This window comes from Aplosporella prunicola (assembly GCF_010093885.1).
Source record: "Aplosporella prunicola CBS 121167 unplaced genomic scaffold K452scaffold_14, whole genome shotgun sequence".
NCBI lineage: Eukaryota > Fungi > Ascomycota > Dothideomycetes > Botryosphaeriales > Aplosporellaceae > Aplosporella > Aplosporella prunicola.
In genome coordinates this window covers 651,063-668,353 of record NW_022983542.1, presented here as the reverse complement: position 1 = coordinate 668,353, position 17,291 = coordinate 651,063, and the positions used below count along the sequence as shown (strand labels likewise).

The 17,291-nt window shown below is 53.2% G+C and overlaps 9 protein-coding genes across 9 annotated transcripts; 3 read left to right on the top strand and 6 right to left on the bottom strand.

Annotated features, from left to right (window-relative positions):
• Positions 1–62: 62 nt before the first annotated feature.
• Positions 63–516, bottom strand: K452DRAFT_39269 (uncharacterized protein). The gene has a single exon (XM_033546603.1). It carries the CDS (start codon positions 392–394, stop codon positions 155–157), a length of 240 nt encoding a protein of 79 aa, XP_033397131.1. The 5' UTR covers positions 395–516; the 3' UTR covers positions 63–154.
• An 896-nt stretch (positions 517–1,412) lies between these two features.
• K452DRAFT_309183 (uncharacterized protein) lies at positions 1,413–5,599 on the bottom strand (the record flags this gene model as incomplete). Its single annotated transcript, XM_033543228.1, has 4 exons — positions 1,413–2,666; positions 2,715–2,803; positions 2,850–5,336; positions 5,389–5,599. 4 exons carry the CDS (start codon positions 5,597–5,599, stop codon positions 1,413–1,415), a joined length of 4,041 nt encoding a protein of 1,346 aa, XP_033397130.1.
• Positions 5,600–6,070: 471 nt separating this feature from the next.
• On the top strand, positions 6,071–6,640 carry K452DRAFT_327102 (uncharacterized protein; the record flags this gene model as incomplete). The annotated part of the gene is made up of 1 exon (XM_033544890.1): positions 6,071–6,640. The coding sequence occupies one exon, from the start codon at positions 6,071–6,073 to the stop codon at positions 6,638–6,640; it is 570 nt and encodes a 189-aa protein (XP_033397129.1).
• A 1,599-nt stretch (positions 6,641–8,239) lies between these two features.
• Positions 8,240–9,300, bottom strand: K452DRAFT_319039 (uncharacterized protein; the record flags this gene model as incomplete). Its single annotated transcript, XM_033544210.1, has 2 exons — positions 9,095–9,300; positions 8,240–9,045 (listed from the first exon to the last, which is right to left on the bottom strand). Coding segments are annotated over exons 1-2 (882 nt in total), but the record flags the coding sequence as incomplete, so codon positions are not given.
• Positions 9,301–9,952: 652 nt separating this feature from the next.
• On the top strand, positions 9,953–12,031 carry K452DRAFT_288112 (uncharacterized protein). The gene is made up of 4 exons (XM_033540591.1): positions 9,953–11,030; positions 11,079–11,166; positions 11,221–11,646; positions 11,708–12,031. Exons 1-4 carry the CDS (start codon positions 10,098–10,100, stop codon positions 11,776–11,778), a joined length of 1,518 nt encoding a protein of 505 aa, XP_033397127.1. The 5' UTR covers positions 9,953–10,097; the 3' UTR covers positions 11,779–12,031.
• A 122-nt stretch (positions 12,032–12,153) lies between these two features.
• Positions 12,154–13,338, top strand: K452DRAFT_319037 (uncharacterized protein). Its single transcript, XM_033544209.1, has 3 exons — positions 12,154–12,392; positions 12,449–12,502; positions 12,556–13,338. Exons 1-3 carry the CDS (start codon positions 12,204–12,206, stop codon positions 13,270–13,272), a joined length of 960 nt encoding a protein of 319 aa, XP_033397126.1. The 5' UTR covers positions 12,154–12,203; the 3' UTR covers positions 13,273–13,338.
• On the bottom strand, positions 13,329–14,234 carry K452DRAFT_251348 (uncharacterized protein). The gene is made up of 3 exons (XM_033538210.1): positions 14,168–14,234; positions 14,012–14,095; positions 13,329–13,755 (listed from the first exon to the last, which is right to left on the bottom strand). Exons 1-3 carry the CDS (start codon positions 14,176–14,178, stop codon positions 13,614–13,616), a joined length of 237 nt encoding a protein of 78 aa, XP_033397125.1. The 5' UTR covers positions 14,179–14,234; the 3' UTR covers positions 13,329–13,613.
• Positions 14,184–15,944, bottom strand: K452DRAFT_327100 (uncharacterized protein; the record flags this gene model as incomplete). Its single annotated transcript, XM_033544889.1, has 3 exons — positions 14,184–14,270; positions 14,442–15,686; positions 15,738–15,944. The coding sequence occupies 3 exons, from the start codon at positions 15,942–15,944 to the stop codon at positions 14,184–14,186; spliced, it is 1,539 nt and encodes a 512-aa protein (XP_033397124.1).
• Positions 15,945–16,267: 323 nt separating this feature from the next.
• K452DRAFT_298790 (uncharacterized protein) lies at positions 16,268–17,156 on the bottom strand (the record flags this gene model as incomplete). The annotated part of the gene is made up of 2 exons (XM_033542152.1): positions 16,268–16,567; positions 17,055–17,156. The coding sequence occupies 2 exons, from the start codon at positions 17,154–17,156 to the stop codon at positions 16,268–16,270; spliced, it is 402 nt and encodes a 133-aa protein (XP_033397123.1).
• Positions 17,157–17,291: the final 135 nt, after the last annotated feature.

Sequence of the window (17,291 nt, the reverse complement as noted above, 5' to 3'; positions counted from 1 at the left end):
TTCTTGGTGGTTCTGCGCGCAAATAACGCGGCTTCTGTCTGTGCACCGGCCTGAGGCTTCTTAGATATGTTTGCTGTTCGCCCCTCCTTGGTCTCAACTCAACTTCTTCGACTTCGACTTCTTCCTCTGTCTGCTTCCCCTTCTTCACTTGTGGTTAATGGTGCGAGTGTGGCATGGCTAAGATGAGGCTCGTGGGCTGTGAGGCAGCGCAGCGCAGCGGCTGAACACATGGATTGGAGCTCACAACTCTGTCTTTACCTGTGTGTATGTGTGAGCTTCTTTCTGTGGTTCTGAGGCCTGGGCGTGGCTGAGCGCGACAGGATACGTGAATAGCGAGAAAAGCAAAATGAGCAATAAATTTGATAGCGCGCAAGCTTGGAATTGGTTCATTCATGTTCCCTTATGTATCGTGTTTTTGCTGTCGGCGCTGTTTCCGTTGGTTGCGGATAATTGCCGTCAGGCAGGATTCCACTCACTATTTTCAGTTCAAAGTAGAAGCATAACCAACCTTGAAAAGGCTTGTGCGCGAGACGTGCTTTAGGAGTGGGAGTATGAGCATCGGAAGACCGCGGCTGTTTTGCCCACTCTGTTCACTACATGACCCGCCTCATGATACATCGTCTGTATCTTTGAGACTCTTTCAACCTTTCATCTTCGTATAAGGACGATCCCACAGCGCCTACTTTATAGCAAGTAAACACATATATATGGTGGCCAAAAAGGTTGGTCGAATTATCTGGAACCAAGTCCAAATCATGCAGCCTTGTAGCTAAATAAAATCAGATTGTCTGTAGCAAATAGTGGCGTCGTATACAAGTTATCCTTACTTTCCTCTTAAGACGGCGGGTCTCCGAACAAATACATATGGCATTTTCCCTCCAGTACAATGTTACTCCAAAGCCCCCACAGGCCCGTTTTGCTCCACTTCAAACCGCTCAAAAACATAAACAATAGACAAGACGTGGGTATGGATTGCTCTATTGTCAGAAACCGAACCAATCAACCCCACCCCTTCGCCTTGATCTCTCTTTCTTTCCATCTTTTTAAACATACATCTTCACCCTACACATACCTCAATCTTCCCACTACCGTCCCGCTTAAACGCAAAGAGCAGCCACGATGATACAATGCATACAAAAAAACAGTAGGTAATCAAATGACGAAAAAAAAAAAAAAAAATATAACCCATCCATAGCTTTTTCGTTGCCCCAAACAATGCAAGCGAGCGCCAAAACACGCCATGCCACCAACCGCCGCCGCCATCACCGCTATATTGTCACCAGCGCTACTCCAACTGTCTCTCTCCTCCTCATCACTCCCGTCCCGTCTTCTTCGAGCCATCCACCACTAAGCAGCCCGCTGCTACCAACCAACAATTATTGCCCCCTATGTGTCATGCACACCGCTGCCCATTACCTCAGCACCAGCTCAATGCGTGCCCTAAGCTCCTGTGCAATCTCAACCCACTCCACATCCAACGCGCCACTCTGCTCAACCGCACGCAGTAGTTCCTGCACGCTGGCCGCATTCTCAACCTCACCAAACGCAAAGCCGCCCACGCGCGTGCTCTCGTCGTACCATCTCTCAACAACGTAGACGATGTCGTTGGCGATCCACCTCCGTTGCCTTTGGGCAAATGGCGCTTCGTTGTTGTAGAAGGTCGCCTCGAGACTTGCCACGATGGACTCGTGCGGGACGCCGAGGTCTAGGAACACGTCGACAACCCACGAGGATGGGCCTACTCCGCGCTGATGGGTGATGGCGTACCTCTCAAGGAGGGGAAGAACCATGGCGATGTTGAAGGTTGTGTCTGAGAGTCCCAGCTTGGGGCCGAGGGAACGGACTGTCTCGGCGACCATCTCCCAAGGTGTGTTGTTGTTCTCTACGGCCCTGTCATGGGTCTGCTCCAACAGGTTCTGCCAGGTTGCCCGGATATCGGCAGGGTTGCGGTAGTCGGCGCACTGGTAAATTTGCAGCGAGATGTCGTAGTAGCCGGCTTGGTCGCAGAAGTTGTTGTAGAGATCATCCAAGGGCAAAATTTGGCCATTGAGCTCCTTGAGAACTTGCGGTCTGCGTTCTCCGGTAAGACGAGGCTCCGACATCATACGGAGCAGGATATCGCTCTGAATGTTTGCCAGGTCCAGAAGATCGCTTGCTTCGCGCAGCAACTCTTGTCTCGATTGACGCGTGTTGTGCACCTCGGCCAAGCCGTTGAACCTTGTTGAAGCGTTTGACTTTGCTTGACTGAGGTATTGTATGCGCTTGTCGAGGGTCAAGTCAAAACCACTCTTGGCAAGCTGTAGCTGCACTGTCGCAGCCTCGAAGAAGCTGTGATGGTGAGCATAATATCTCCACAAAAGATCAGCGTGTCCGGCCTCCTCGACAGACTTGCGCTGCAGATAGCTTATGACGTAAGGGGAATCTATGTCCAGGAGACGATCGCTCTGGCCACGCTCCAGGTACCAATCGTAAAGGTTGGTTTGGAAAACTTCATCGTCCGAATCGTTAATCTCCTGGTAAGCCTCGTTCCGCCGCTTCGCGCTGGCAGTGAGTTGGCCATCTACCATCTCAGGCTCAGTTTGCGAAGAAGCATCAACGGCCTCAACTATATCGTGAACTAGGTTGTAACACGCCTTGCGGGCATCAAAAGCCTCTTTCCGGGGGTCCTGTAGAGCTATTAGCGACACTCAGCCTACGAACTCAGCTTTACATACAATTTCTGGAGACCCATCTCTAATGTATGCCAAGGCACGGTTGCCGCGGTCCAATTGTTGGGCGACCTTCAAAGCAAGACGAATTGCACCTGAATTCATTAGCCAATAACCTTTGCAAAGCAACGTTCAACTTACCGGCAAAGAAGGCCATGCCGATATATTGTTGGATGGCTCCTTGTAGATGCTCCATGGACAAACTTCCTGCCACTCTCTGAAAGAGGCTCAAGCTGTCATTGAGCAAAGCACGTCCAACGTCGGAGTTTGCCCCGGCTTCCGAGGCCTTCTTGAGCTTCTCCTGTGCCTTGAAAATTACGACGTCGTCAGCACTACAGAAACTGCCGCATCGTCTGCGGAGAGCTTCCGCAACGGTATCGACGTTTGAGCCCTTGTCAATGCTGCGGTTCACTATAGCTTTCACAAGTTCTTTAGCCAGATCCTTCCCCGTTGCGGCGCAAAACAGGCCTTCGAAGGTGAGTTCGCGAACTCTTTGCCTGATGGTGTCTGGCAGAGCTACAACAATCTCATCAACCCCTTCGTCAAAAAGCACAAGAACAAAAGATATGCCTTCGATGATGTTGACAAGGAGCTTGACAAGCGAGTTGAGAGCGCGATGCTCGCCCTGCAGGGCTATTTCTTCTTGTTGGGTAGCTACACGGCCCAGGGCTTCAGGGCCAGCCAGCCCATCAATAAAAGTCTTGTTTGTGTCAAGGAACTCTTGTAGGTGGGTAAGATCTCTTTGAACGCCCTGGAGCTTAGCCAGATCAACAGTAGGAGTGACTGTAAACCCACCCGCGGGAGTCACACCTTCCTGGAGGACTGGCGCCTTCCAAAGAGAGCGTACAACACGGGATATGTACAGAGCGATACCCTCGTGACGGGGCGAAGGACGAACATTGTCGATTTGAGCCGTGTTGTTGTCCAGCTGTAAGTTCTCGTTGTAAGTGGGTTTACCGCCATACTCGATGAAAGCCTTCCGGGCGAAGTCTAGAGTAGCTTGATCGTTCAATCTGGCGACGCGGTAATCAGCGGTGACATCTGTGGCTTGGCCGCAAGCCACCGCAAGAGCAGTCGCACACATTTCGCTACGGCCATAGACACGCACAAAATGCTTCATTTCCGCTTCCAATCCTTCGTCGCCGCCTCCGTGTTGGATCGCTGAAGCAAGAACATCGACCAGCCTGCGGCGTCGGATGGTGTGGACTCCAGTATTAGTCAAAATAGCAAACTCGCTCGTGGGTTTGTCGAACTGCACGGCCAATTCGTTACCGAATCCAAGAGGCGACGTAGTGGCTCCAAAGGCTTCTGTAACCTGTCCGATATCCTGCATGCTGCTGCCCAGGGGTATCCATTGGCCGAGTTCAGCATACCTGGGAAGCTGAGCCGGTTCATAGGGCCGCGAGATCCGTCCCGCGTCTGGTGCAGACAAGAAGAGCTTCTCCGAAGCACCATCTGCTTGAACAAAGTATAGAAAATATCCAGGTGCAAAGCGGGCGCTTTTTGTGGTGAGAGAAAGGACCGGAGAGTTGGTATCGATCGCGGGCATGCCTTGGTAGCCACCCACGACCGAATTTTGTGGAACGAGGGTAGTATTGCCAGGGGGAAACTTGACATGGTGCACTTGCATGCTCGTTGGGGCGCTCGCGATGTCAGTGGAGTAAAAGCCGCCGGAAGTGGCGCTCAGGAAAATGCGGCATCCAGTGTTGGTGACCGCCACAAGGTTCAGACGGGCCGCTTCCGTGGCAGAGATGGGGCTGATTGCAACAATGGCAGTCTTAGAACTAATCAGTTCCGAACGAGCAACCATATGACCAATCTGCGTCCTAAGAGTTGCAAAACTCCTGGTAATAACGCAGTCTAAGGAAGCCATGTTCTTCATGTGGAACACACGGATGGTCGACAGGTTCGAGAGCGTGTACAACAGATTCCGACTGTCATCGACCACCATTTGCATGACGTTCTCCTTTGATGCGCTCTGCACAAGGTTGAGGACTGGGTTAAGCAACGAGGTGCCGAAGGACAGCTTCAGCTGGTTGTTGACGTAGTTGACCATAGACCTGCTGACATGATTGACCGTGCCGCATTTGCTGCCGAACCACTTCTCTTCTTGCTGATACGTGAGCTCGTAAACGTCGTCTGTGACTTCTCCGCCAAAGAAGATCCTTCCCGTCTTCGCGGAGCCTTCAATGCACTTGACACCAATGCCCCTAACCGACGCTTGCATTCGGGTTTGGTACAAGGAGACGGTGGAGATGCCATCGGCGTTCTTTTCATGGGCCACACCGATGAGGATCATGTCAGTGGTCGTGGCGACGACCAGCAGATGCGTGATTGCGTCAATGAAAACCTTTGCCCTGGGCTTGACTAGCCTAACGGCTGTGATGATGTTCGGCTGGTCCTCGAAACCGATCAACTCTGGATTGGGATGGGTATAGTCCCACAGGTACAGCGCATTGTCTATGACCACCCAGGCATGATTTATCTCGGCAAATAGCCCCATCATTGTTGCGACCTGTGCCTCATTGTACTGCTCAAATATCCGGTCCGGGATGTTGTATGTCTTGACCTGCTGGAAGGGGGCCAGCGCGGCGTTTGCGGGAATGTCACAGTCGGAGGAGATGCCCTCTAGAGGGGGGTGGTCAACGCGACTCAGCGCAAGAAAAGACGCACAACTTACGCGTGATGTAGCTATCGAGGTCAGGGTATCTGGCCTCCTGGGCCAATGTCTGATTGATTGTCCGCGCCGCCCTCTCGACCGGGCTGAGGGTCTGCGCCTGGATGGGCGCGGCGGCGACAACACTCTGCTGAGGCTGCACCGGGGCAGTGGGTTGCGCTGTGGGCGCACGAAACACGGGCTGCGCTGGACGGGTTCCGGGGCCAGGCGTCATCATGAACGCGCCCGGGAGCGGGCGCTGCGGCGTCGCGGGAAACATGGTGGGCTTTGTTCCGCGTCTAGAGGGCAAGTGGTCGAGGTGATGCGAGAAGCAGGAGCAATGCCTCGGCGACCGACATGCAGACACGGACAAGGCGAGATGATGGAGCGGAGAGGCAGGCGACGGGTGGGCGGGTTGTTGGTGCCAGCCAGCCGGTTGTCCTGGAGGTGAGGTCGCAAGGTTCGCGATGGAGGTTCGCGATGGAAAAGCTACAAGCTGTTGGCGCGTCAAATGATCGACGCCCGCATCACCATCACGCAGAGCTCCCGCGCGCTTTTTCCTCTTTCTTTTTTTTTTTCCCTTTTTTCCACTTCCCAGCCACGCCAATTGCTCCATCCGGCACGTACGTATCCATCCATTGTCCGCCCCAAGCCCGCCGTCGTCATTGCTGACCTGGCCCTTTCAGACTCATTCTCTCGTTTCACCATGCTCGCCTCACCCTTCCGTCAGCCCGCCCGCGTGTGCCTCCGCTGCCTGCGCACCTCACGCGCCTTCCTCCGCTTCTCCAGCACCGATGGCGCCAGCTCCTCTCCCATCCTGTCCCGCCTGCGTGAAGACATGAAGGCCGCCATGCGCTCCAAGGACCAGCCCACGCTCGCCGTCGTCCGTAGTCTTCTTGCCGACATCACCAACCTCTCCAAGACCGCATCTCCCATTGCCAACGACACCCACCTGCGCTCCTTGCTTCTCAAGAAGACTTCGCAGGCCCAGGCTGCCGCGCAGGAGTTCCGCGATGCCAAGCGCGAGGACTTGGCTACCAAGGAGGATACCAGCGTGCAGATCATGCAGCGGTATGTGGGCGAAATCGAGGAAGTTGGTGGCCTGGTCAAGGACGAGGAAGTGAAGGAAGTGGTTCAGAAGACGCTGGCTGAGTGGAGCGAGGGCAAGAAGGATTTTGGAAGCGTGATGAAGAAGGTCTTGGGCGTGTTCGAAGGCAAGATGGTGGAAAAGAGTGATGTTGCAAAGGCCGTGAAAGACGCCCTGGCATCTAAGTAAACCAAGATACTGCGGCAAGCCAGTTGTTCTTGGTGCTCAAGGGTGCTTGCATCCTCGTCTACACATGATTTTAACCTTTGTTCGCCAAGTTACGTTGTGGATAACTGCATACACGAACGTTGACCTCTAGCCTACACCGGTCGGAGGGGTAGATGTTGTTACAGTACACATGTCCCTCGTGAGCGACACATCCAACCATGAGCGCAGCCTCTAGACCTGCCTGTGGAGTAACCTATAGAGTGCATACTCATATGCTCCTATAAGCAAGATAATAAAAAATTCGGAGCGACATGCTTTTGCTTCTACGGAGCACCACTTATCATAAGGATGTAAAAAACAATATTTCCTCCCATCGTAGTATTCCGTACATGTGAATATTAGATATACGAGCACAGCGATCAAAGACAGTAAAAAAAGGCAATATCACGCACTCTCATTGGAAGCGAACGTCTGAAGTAAGCCTGATCCAAGCCATACAAATAGCTAAAATCTGTGTTTGAATATGTGGATGATTGAGTTCCGACCGATTTAAGTTATGTTCATATACTTTCTCGTAGCTTGTGGTAATGGTTTTACGCAGACCTACGACACGGTACACAATGCTCCGACCACATATTGAGTTAATTTCTAATCGTAATGATTAATTCGATCGCGTCTACCACACAGGACACAGGAGCAAACAATCGGTCTCCAGCAAATCATATTGCTTACAAAGCCTATCCTGCCCGAGTTTACATACCATCTACCACATGGAGACAATACACAATAACTTCTATCCAAAGTTTGATACCCACGAAAATATATACTGGAAGAAGAGTATGGAAATTTTCAAACAGATTTTCACATTCTGGTAGCTAATGTGAACTAAGGTGCTATATGTACGCTTTTAAAGGAATGTCATAGGGCAAGACTACACTTTTAGATGTTATAAAGACAGTCGCAGGCTATTACCTGGTTTATGCTTGGAAAGCTTGCACGTTGTCTTCCTAGTAGGCTTCAACGTACAGAAGATTCCTTATTCTTGTGGGAGTCCTTATCCTTGTGGGAGTCCTTATCCTTGTGGGAGTCCTTATCCTTGTGGGAGTCCTTGTCCTTGTGGGAGTCCTTGTTATGCGAGGATTTATGGTGTGACTCCTTGTCCTTCTTGTGGGAGCCCTTTTCGTGGGAGCCCTCTTCGTGGGAGTCCTTTTCGTAAGTATCTTTCTCGTGGGTATCCTTTTCGTGAGTATCCTTTTCGTAAGAGTCCTTGCCGTGCTTGCCCTTGCCGTGTGAGTCTTTGTCGTGTTTGTCCTTGCCATGCGAGTGTTCGTCGTGCTCGCCCTTGTCATGCTTATGCTTGCCGTGCTCGTGCTCGTCCTTGTCATGCTTGTGCTTGCCGTGTTCGTGCTCGTCCTTGTCGTGCTTGTGCTTGCCGTGCTCATGCTCGTCCTCGTCATGCTCGTCCTCATCCTTGTCATGCTTATGCTTGCCGTGCTCGTCCTTGTCTTTGGAGTGTGAGTCCTTAGAATGCGACTCCTTAGAATGATGAGCCGAAGAAGTTCTGTGGCTTTCGTTGTCCTTGGTCTTAGAACATTCCAAAGTTTTTGTAGGTCCAGGTACCTGAATATAAATTGTCGTGGTGACAGTCGTGGGGTGGTAGCTAGAGCTATGCCCAGAGACAGAGCCCTGTCCGGAGCCCTGTCCAGAGCCGTGTCCGGAGTCTTGCCCAGAGCCGTGTCCAGAGTCAGAGCCTTTGCTGTGCCCACAGGTACACCCGGAGCCAGAACCATGCCCGGAACCAGAACCATGCCCAGAGCCAGAGTCATGACCAGAGCCTGAGTCTGAGCTGTGTCCACATTTACATCCAGAGTCAGAGCCATGGCCAGAATCGTGACCGGATCCGTGACCGGACCCCTGACCGGACCCCTGACCGGAGTCATGACCAGAACTATGGCCAGATCCATGGCAATCAGAGCCATGTCCACAGCCAGACTTTGAATCTGAGCCATGCCCCGAACCGGAGTGACCATCGCCATGCCCTGAGCCATGACCAGAGCCATGACCAGAACCTTGGCCTGAGCCAGAATGACCGTCGCCATGCCCTGAGCCAGAGTGGTCACTGCCATGCCCGCAATCAGATCTAGAGTCTGATCCATGCCCGCAGCCAGACCCAGAGCCATGATCTGAGCCACTGCCATGTCCAGAACCATGTCCAGAATCATGCCCAGAACCATGCCCGGAGCCATGCTCACTGCTTGAACATTGACCACCTGTGGTCAAGATGATTTGAACACACTTAGCTTGACCGTGCACTGGTCTCGTGTAGATGTTGAAAGCCCCATGGTCATCGGCAGGACAGGCATAGAATGAACTATGGCCACCGTAATGAAGAGTACCTCCGCCAGCGACGGAGAAGCCGGAGCTCGCTGATCGCCATAAGCAATGGGCATAAAGATTTGTAACATGAACACCTACATCTGTGACCAGAGTCACATTGAAACTGTGACGAGTGCTCGGATAGAACACAAGTTCTACCATGAGAGTCTGTCATAGAGCCGGTCGTATGATCGATGCAGTGTGTGCCTGCTTGCAGGCCATTACCAAAACGGTTCTGACCATCAGGATGTTGTCCAACGGAGCCAGACGCTCCGCCGGATGCCGTGAGTTGGAAGCAGCACTGCTGGCCTCTTCTGACATTGAGGGCCGTGACAGTTGTTCCTAAAACGAGAGAAGCTAGGAATTCCTTCATAATGCAGGGTGCTTTCAAGCGAGGACCATCAAAACATTAACGACTGACGATTTGAGGAGACGACACCAGCAAGGCAGTCGAGGAAAGCTTTTAATATTGCAGCATATGTGACATGCGTCACAGCACTTTTACAACCATCTTTGGAGTTTGGCGACGGCGGAAGCAATCCCGCTGGTGTATACCATGGTTCGTTTGGGGAACCCTAACGGTTAGTTATGGAGTTGAGGACTTGTTGAGCGGGAATTTTTCGCTGCTCAACCGATGTCTATTTTTTTGTAGACAGCAGCATTGATATTTGATATGGAGCTATAGGCGTGAGAGAGAGATGGTGGCCGAAACAAAGACGGCGGCCATTTTGAGCTCACCCAAATGTCAGTTTCTCCATGGCGGTAATCAAGAGCGAGAGCGTCGTCGTTTTGGTGTGGAGTGGAGAGGCGGATACCATGATGGAGAGAGAGAGCGCGTTGTTTGGCTGGATGATGGGAGCGTTGGCGACCTGTCGTTTCGCGCGGCACCCACGTCATTCAAACGGGCAGCTACGGCCCAACTTGGACCGCGGAGCAATCATCACCGCCAATCCTCCACCTCGGCCCCTGCACGCGCGCCGGGCCATGACGCTGTCGCTTGTTGTGCGCCCAACTTCGCCGACTCCATTGCCAACCTCCCCCACTCCTTTTTTCTCCGCTCGCTCTGCTTGTTTGCCTTTGTTTTTTCCCCTCATCTGACATCATGCCTTTCGGCTACCGCTCCTCGACCGGAGCCCTGGACCGTTACGACGACTACGACGACCCTCCGCTCCGTCCTGAACGATGGGACCGTGACAAATTCGAGCGTATGAGCCGTCGCCCGGCCGATGAGCGTGAGCTCTTCCGCGTCGAAGAGCGGGACACCTATGGCCCTCGGGCCCGCCGCGATGTTGCTCTCGAGGAGCGCTTCGAGAGTCGGCCCCCGCGGAGCCGCTTTGACGAGAGGGACCGTTACCCTGAAGAAGACCGTTTTGATCGCCGTCCTGGCCGTCGCCCCGACTTTCTGGATCGTGAGGAGCCTACTCCTTCCGAGATTGCCAATCGCGCGCTGGCACCATACCGCCGCAAATCCGTTGTCGACAGAGATTACAGCCCGCCAGCTAGACGCCCGCCCAGGCCTAGCATGATCCGCAGACAGTCTTCCCTCGACACTTTCGACCGTCGTCCGCTCCGCCGCTATGAAGCGGAACGTGAAGATTGGAGACCTCCGGCAAACATCGATATTCCTCTGCCCATTCGTCGCCGGCCGTCTCGCGAACGTCGGCGCTCTCCGCCCCGTGATCGATACGGCGAGGAAGAGTTTGAAGAAGTAAGGTACAGAGACACGGAGCCGGATTACAAAGAAGACTATCGTGAGGTCGAAATCCGAAGAGAGAAGCGCAGGCCTCGCCGTCGGCGTGGTGATAGTCACGGTGGCCGTAGTAGCGCTCGTAGCGAGAGCAGATACGGAGCTCCCTCTACGCGCAGTGAGAGCAGATATCGGGCGCCCTCGACCAGGAGCTCCACTTCTAGCTTCGAGGAAATCAGAGAAGTTTCACCGGTTCACTTGCCTGGCAAGCGAGGCAAGACTAGGATGCCGAGACGTCTTGTACACAGGAACGCTCTCATCCAACTTGGGTATCCGTTTGAGGAAGAGGCAAGTGCGTTCTACTTATGAGGTACTCGATTTCTGACCTTTGCCCAGGAAAATTTCCTCATCGTTAAGCGAGCTCTTGAGAAAGAGCAGATTGACGAGGTCATCAAAATCAGTGAAACTTACAAAGAGGAAAACAGTCAGTTAGTCCTTGGGGTAACAGCATTGGCAAGTTTCTGACATTAATATGTAGACCGCACGACCTATCGCTACGATGAGGAAAAGACCATCGACGTGCCCCCGCCTCCAGAGACAATCGTATTGGCCCCACCGCCGCCTCCATCTGAGCATTTTGTAGCTGCTCCGCCCTCTGCCTATCGATCTGCGCCTTCTGTCAGAAGTGCGTCTCCTCGTCGAGAATTTGTCGAAGAGCGCCTCGAAGAATCCAACCACATAGGGGGACCATTCACTGTCGTTGTCCCGGACCGGCATCAGCGCTCTGACCGCGAAATTAAAGATGAGATCCGGCAGTTGGAGAACGAGAGACGAGCCCTGCAGCTTGAGCGCCAAGCCAGAGACCTCAGGATCAGCGACGTCGAATACCGTGAGAAGGACTACGAGTTCGTGGAGGAACGACCACGCGAACGGAACGTTGTCCGAATCGACAAAGACCGAAAGGGTAGGTTGGCCCTTGTACGATCGTCTCATTAGCCCTGGGTTGATCGTTTTGGTGGATACAGCGAGAACACGATCCCGCTCAAAGCCCCCGAACCCTAAGCTGGTTGCAGCAATGATGTCTACCCTTACTTGAAATGGCCTGGGCGGCATGCTCGGTTCAGCCATGGTGCATTTGATGAACCTTTGATGAGCGAGGAGTTTCTGTCTGTCCTATACTTCAAATTGGATACCGGGATTGGCGAACCATGGGTGAATTTGGAGCAGTTGCTTCCTTTACGATTCTGACGACAATTTGACATAGCGAGTCTGTTCTTTGCTAGCTTTGAGATACACTCCACGACACGTTATAGAGATAGCACGAATGATATGACCAATTTCTGGAACCGATATCCTTTGGGCCCGCATTATTGACGCCCGGAGCGATCGTCAAGCTTTCGGCCCGTGCCGAACCCCAGACTGATGCAAACATTGAGCGTGCGACTCCACCAACCCGCAGTCATGGCTGTATGAGCACACGACGACACGCCTCCCGACGCCCCGATCCCAACGCCAACCTCTATGCCCATCTGCATTGAATGCCGCTATCCGCTTAAGACGCTATACACCACTTACAGCAAGGCCGACGATAGGGCTTCTGGCAAAGGCGTGCGCCTCACGCAATGTCCGCGATGCAAGCGCTTCGGCGATAAATACGTCGAGCATGATTTCGTAGTACTGTTCATCGACCTCGTCTTGATCAAGCCACAGGTATGCAGCTTTTGCGCGATGACACGGTCTGACGGCTGACGGCGACTTCCATTCAGGTGTATAGGCATCTCCTCTTCAATCGCCTTGGTAGAGAAGACGACAGATTCGACGTGCGTTTCCACCCGCGCGCCTATGTCTAGTTACAAGCTGAACACCGTTCCAGCCATCCATCATCCGCCTCGGCATCCTTCTCCTCCTTTTCGACGTCTACCTCACCTGGGCACGCATAGAGAAGGCCTCGCCGAACCCTGCACCCTCCACCGACCCCAATAGTCAAGACTTTAGCGAGGGCTCGACTTCGCTGCTGTCCACCCAGCCCTTGGTGCTGCAATACTTGTTTTTCCTAGCTCTCTGCACGGCGCAGACACTCGCGTTCCATTTGCCGATACGGCTGCTGTGCAGGCATGCGCCGCGCCTCTGGCTGCCCTCTTGGTTGCGTGGGAAAAACCTGTTTCCACCGTCGACGCACAGCCAGCCTTCCACCGGCGTGAGTGGGAATGCGAGTACCGCGAACTCGGGGACCACTACTCCGACGGGCTCCGGTCGTCCTTCTACGGGACTGATACCGCATTATCCGCATCCCACGCCTCTTTCCACTGCTCTGCTTGTGTCGTCTTGCACAAAGCTCTTCCCGTTACTTCTTATCATATGGGACTACGATTTGCCTTCTTCAGCGTCAGCGGTTAGTTGGGCCGTCATCGTGAATAACGTAGCGGCGCTCGAGATCCTCATGGATTGCGGCTACCTGAGGGCCGGACTTCTTGTTGGGGTTGGCGCGGCGGTGAGAGCCGTCGCGGGAGAAGCGGTTCTAAGCGCCGTAGGGCTGAGCGGCGGGACAGGTGGATGGAGAGAATTGGGATGGGGGCTCTGGGAAAAATGAGCCCATGTGGTATGGGAGCTTTCACCTATTTAAAACTGGCTTGTTGTAATGAGTCAAGATATCTGCAAGTTTGCTTCTGTGCTTGGCTTCAATGCGTGATCGCAAATGCTCATTGTGTAACTCAGCATATTCCCAAAACGCCTTGCCTAGCCTGTATAACGGGGGTTGAGGAACTATTGGAACAGCGCCACATGCGACGGAACGCTATTCTTTGCCGTCCATCCGTCACTGTCCTATTATCTACAGCTTCCTTGTCCCATACCACCGTGACTTGCTAGTCCATTTAACCATGCCCTGATGTCGTCGAGTTCATTCCAAGCCTCAAGGATGAACCTCTTCCCTTAGAATCTCACTGCGCTATCATGCTCAGGCCTCAAGTCGGAGCGGCGGGGGTTGATGAGCGGGTGCCACTGGGCGAGGAACGTAATGGCCCACATGAGATAGCATGACCAGGCGGAGAGAATGAGGGTGGAACGCCATATGCTATTGTAAGAAATCAGGTTAGCTTGGATCCTCCCATGTTCTGTTGCTCCGCGCATGGCACTATGCATGGCAGAATGCAGAATGCCATTGCCCTTGTCCTGCTCGTCCCTGGTCTTCACATCTGGAGAGCGACCCGTGGACATCGGCTGTGCGCAGCTACAGGCGCCGGGGCGCTCGCAGGGAAGGGTTGGCGGGCCAAGCGTGAATACAGAGTGATCGTAGAAGGGCATAGCTGGCAAGAGCGGAAAATACTGACGTCTGAGTGTCGCCCTTGGGGCTCGCGAACCAGGAGACGGCGCTGAAAGCGATAATGAAGACGAGGCCGATGATGACGCTCCAGCTGGGGTGATTGTTAGTCTAACAGGCAACAAAAAGACAAAGCAATGCAACGGGGAGAGGGGCGACAGCATACCCGTTTGCCATCTTGCTCAGATTTGGGTTTGGTGTTGATGGCGGCTTGGGGATGCGTTGGTACTTGGAATGGGCGGTGGTGATGCGGCAAGGTCTTGGCGCGCCTGACGTCCGCGGCTCTACCTAAATGCACTAACTGGATCAAGCATACCCGCTTTCCTGTCTCCAACTAGCGGCGTTGCAAATATATTTTAAACACTATTATCATACAAGCCCAAGGGCCGGGTATATCCTATCTTACTATGCATACGCGCAGAGTTTGTCTAATCACCCACCGTTTTGGTTGCCTCTTCTCCCTCAGCCGCAGGGCTCTCTCCAACCTTCTTGGGGTCTTCCTCCGGCTTCGCTTCGTCTCCAACCTTTTCCTCTTCGGCTTTCTCCACCTCCTTGTTATCAGATTCATCACTCCCCTTGTTTGCATCCTTGTTTCCCTGCTCTGCTTCCGTTTCCTCGCGCCTTTCTTCTGATATCTCGGCCGGTGCAGCTACCACTTCCCGGGGTGCTTCTTCTGACGCGGCTTCTTGGGCGATTTCAGATACCTCCATGTCGAGTACGTCTTCCTCGTTGGCGGCTGCGGAAGGTTCTTCAGTTTCCGCTGGCTTTTCGGTGGCTGGTTGCTCTTCAATGCTGGAAGACCCACTAGCTTCTTCACCAGACGCTGGCTCCTCCTTGGCTTCGTCGCCCGCCTTTTCCTCGCCCTTATCCGCCTGCTCTTCCTCATCTTCATTCTCCTCAGTAATAACCGTGGTGACTGGTTGCACAGTCGCGGAAGGAGTGTGTCTATGTCTTTTCGTGGTGTTCCCAGTGACCATAGTAGTATTGCCAGCAACATCAGTATCGCTTTCGGCCTCTTTGGCTTCTTTCTTAAGTATTGTCGGAGGAGATTGTGCCTCGACAAGGGTGGCCTCAATTCCTTCCGCTTCTGGAGGAATAGTGTAGTTGTCGCTTGGAATTAGACTGTAAATGTCGCAGACAACCTTGAAGAATGAATACAGCCCTGTTTTGTTCTCCACTTTCCAAAACATGTCTCTGTGCTGAAACCATGCGTGCGCAAATATACGGTAAACGCGGCGAAATACGTTTGTGAGCTGCCGTATCTGCTGATGCGCGGTGCTGGTCTCAGTCCCCAGCGCTAAACGGCTAGGAAAGTTTTTCGGAGATGTAAGCGTGTTGGCCGCCCAGTCGAGCGTATGGCAGCAGTAGTCGACGGCACAGCAAGACTTTGGCGGGTCGTGGACTGCGCACAGGTATTGCCATTCTGAGGCACGCATCTCCGGGCACGTCTGCGCTGAGCAGGGCGGATCATCGGCGAATAGGGCAATGAGAATGGAGTTGGCATGTTCAGTCAGGAAACGGCAAAGTTCGTAAAGCCATAGGGAGCGTTCGACGCCATCTGGCGGTGTCGAAAGCTTGATGGCAGCCTCGCGGTCAAGCGGTATGGAGTTGGCGGAATCGGAGGGATGCGTCGCGGCGTAATGTTGGGCCTTGAGGTATTCCATCAGCTGGAAGGCGGATTCTATCTGGTCGCTCGTTAGCGCTTTACGCATTCAAGAGGCAGCTGGCATGCTTGCATCTTTCAGCTCAAGAGGCGGTGGTCCTTCAGCCATATCGGCAGCCTTGGTCCCTGGCCGTATCCTTCGCGAAGCTCCGTGATCGACGGCAACAGGCGCTCCTTCGCTGCTCTCCTCGGCGATCGGTGACTTGGGGCCAAGCTGGTCTTCGGCGATTGGCGGCGGGCTGGGCAGCCGCGGAGAGCTGGATGGGGACATGGCAGCCATGGTGGATGGCGTTGGCACGCAGGAGCTTTGGCAGTTGGTTGTGAGGTCGTGTCGTTTCCGGGGTAGTAAGGTACCTCGACCTAGCCCTCGGGTGATCTCTCGCCCGGGCTCCACCTGGAGATCATACCTACTCCCAGGAACTACGGATCCATACCTTGGACGCAAAACTTCTACTATTAACTTCACTTCATACTAATGAATGTGTCCAGGCAAATGTGCAAGAAACGTGGGGAGTTGCACACAAGCTCTCCAGAAAACAAAGGGAGGGTAAAAAATAAAAATAAAAAAAGGAGCAACCTTCCCGCTACATTCCCACCGCGTACCTAAGTGTACTGCCAAGCATAACTTCGGTTCGCATCAAGGTTCTTCGTCAAAACATTGAGTCCAACACAAGCCGAGTCGAAGCTGACTCCGCCCAGCTTCTGAAACAACTGCCACTGGCCGACCGTCGACGTGGGACAGACATACCAACCCTGACCGGGGAGATATTTGAACTCGCCATTCTCGTAGGCGGTACCCCCGTAGACAGAGCCGGTTGGGACCGAAGCACTATGGGTTTGTGTGAAGCCGAGAGCACCGTTCGGCTCAATGTAATATTGCTGGCCCCCTGGAACCGAGACAAACTGATGAAAAAAAGTTAACATCGAAGCGTACGCATCAACCAAATCTTCATGGAATGTTGTTCCCAAAACACAACAAATGGATGGTACTATAATATACTGGAAGAGCAGGTAACTAACCATCGCGCCTGTGGTACCAATGGCGGTAATGTTTTGGTAAATGCTGCATTCAGCCCCGACTACGGTCGGGCAGTAAGTACAAGGGCCACGACCGATAAAGAAATGTCGATCGCAGGCATTGATAGGCTCGCCATCAAAGGGCTGCGTTGGATTATCCGCGAGAATCTCGAAGGGCCCGTAAGCTGGCGGAAGCAACTACAATTCGCCGTTCAAGCAGGAGTACATGTACGGAGAGTAGCAAGCTCCTCCACAGATGAGGGTGGGCTCTCCATTTAGCACTGAGCAGAGGGTGCCACAATAGCAGGTATACTTTATTACCGTAAGTTGGAGCAATGTACTTTCGATAGAGGTGGAACATTTCCCAGCTTACTTGGGATGGATGGTAAGGGGTGTTGCCACAATACTGGATGTCCTCTGCCGTGGCAAAGGCGATTTTAAAGACAAGGGACAGCAGCAAAGTGAGGTGATCCATGGTTGATATTGACGATGGAAGTTTTCTCTGTTCAGATTGCTCTTAGATTTTGTGTCTTCATTCGAGTTGAGGACGGTGATTACAAGCTTGAGGGGCGGAGTTAATATTTACATAAGGTTGGCACTCCTCCTTGTA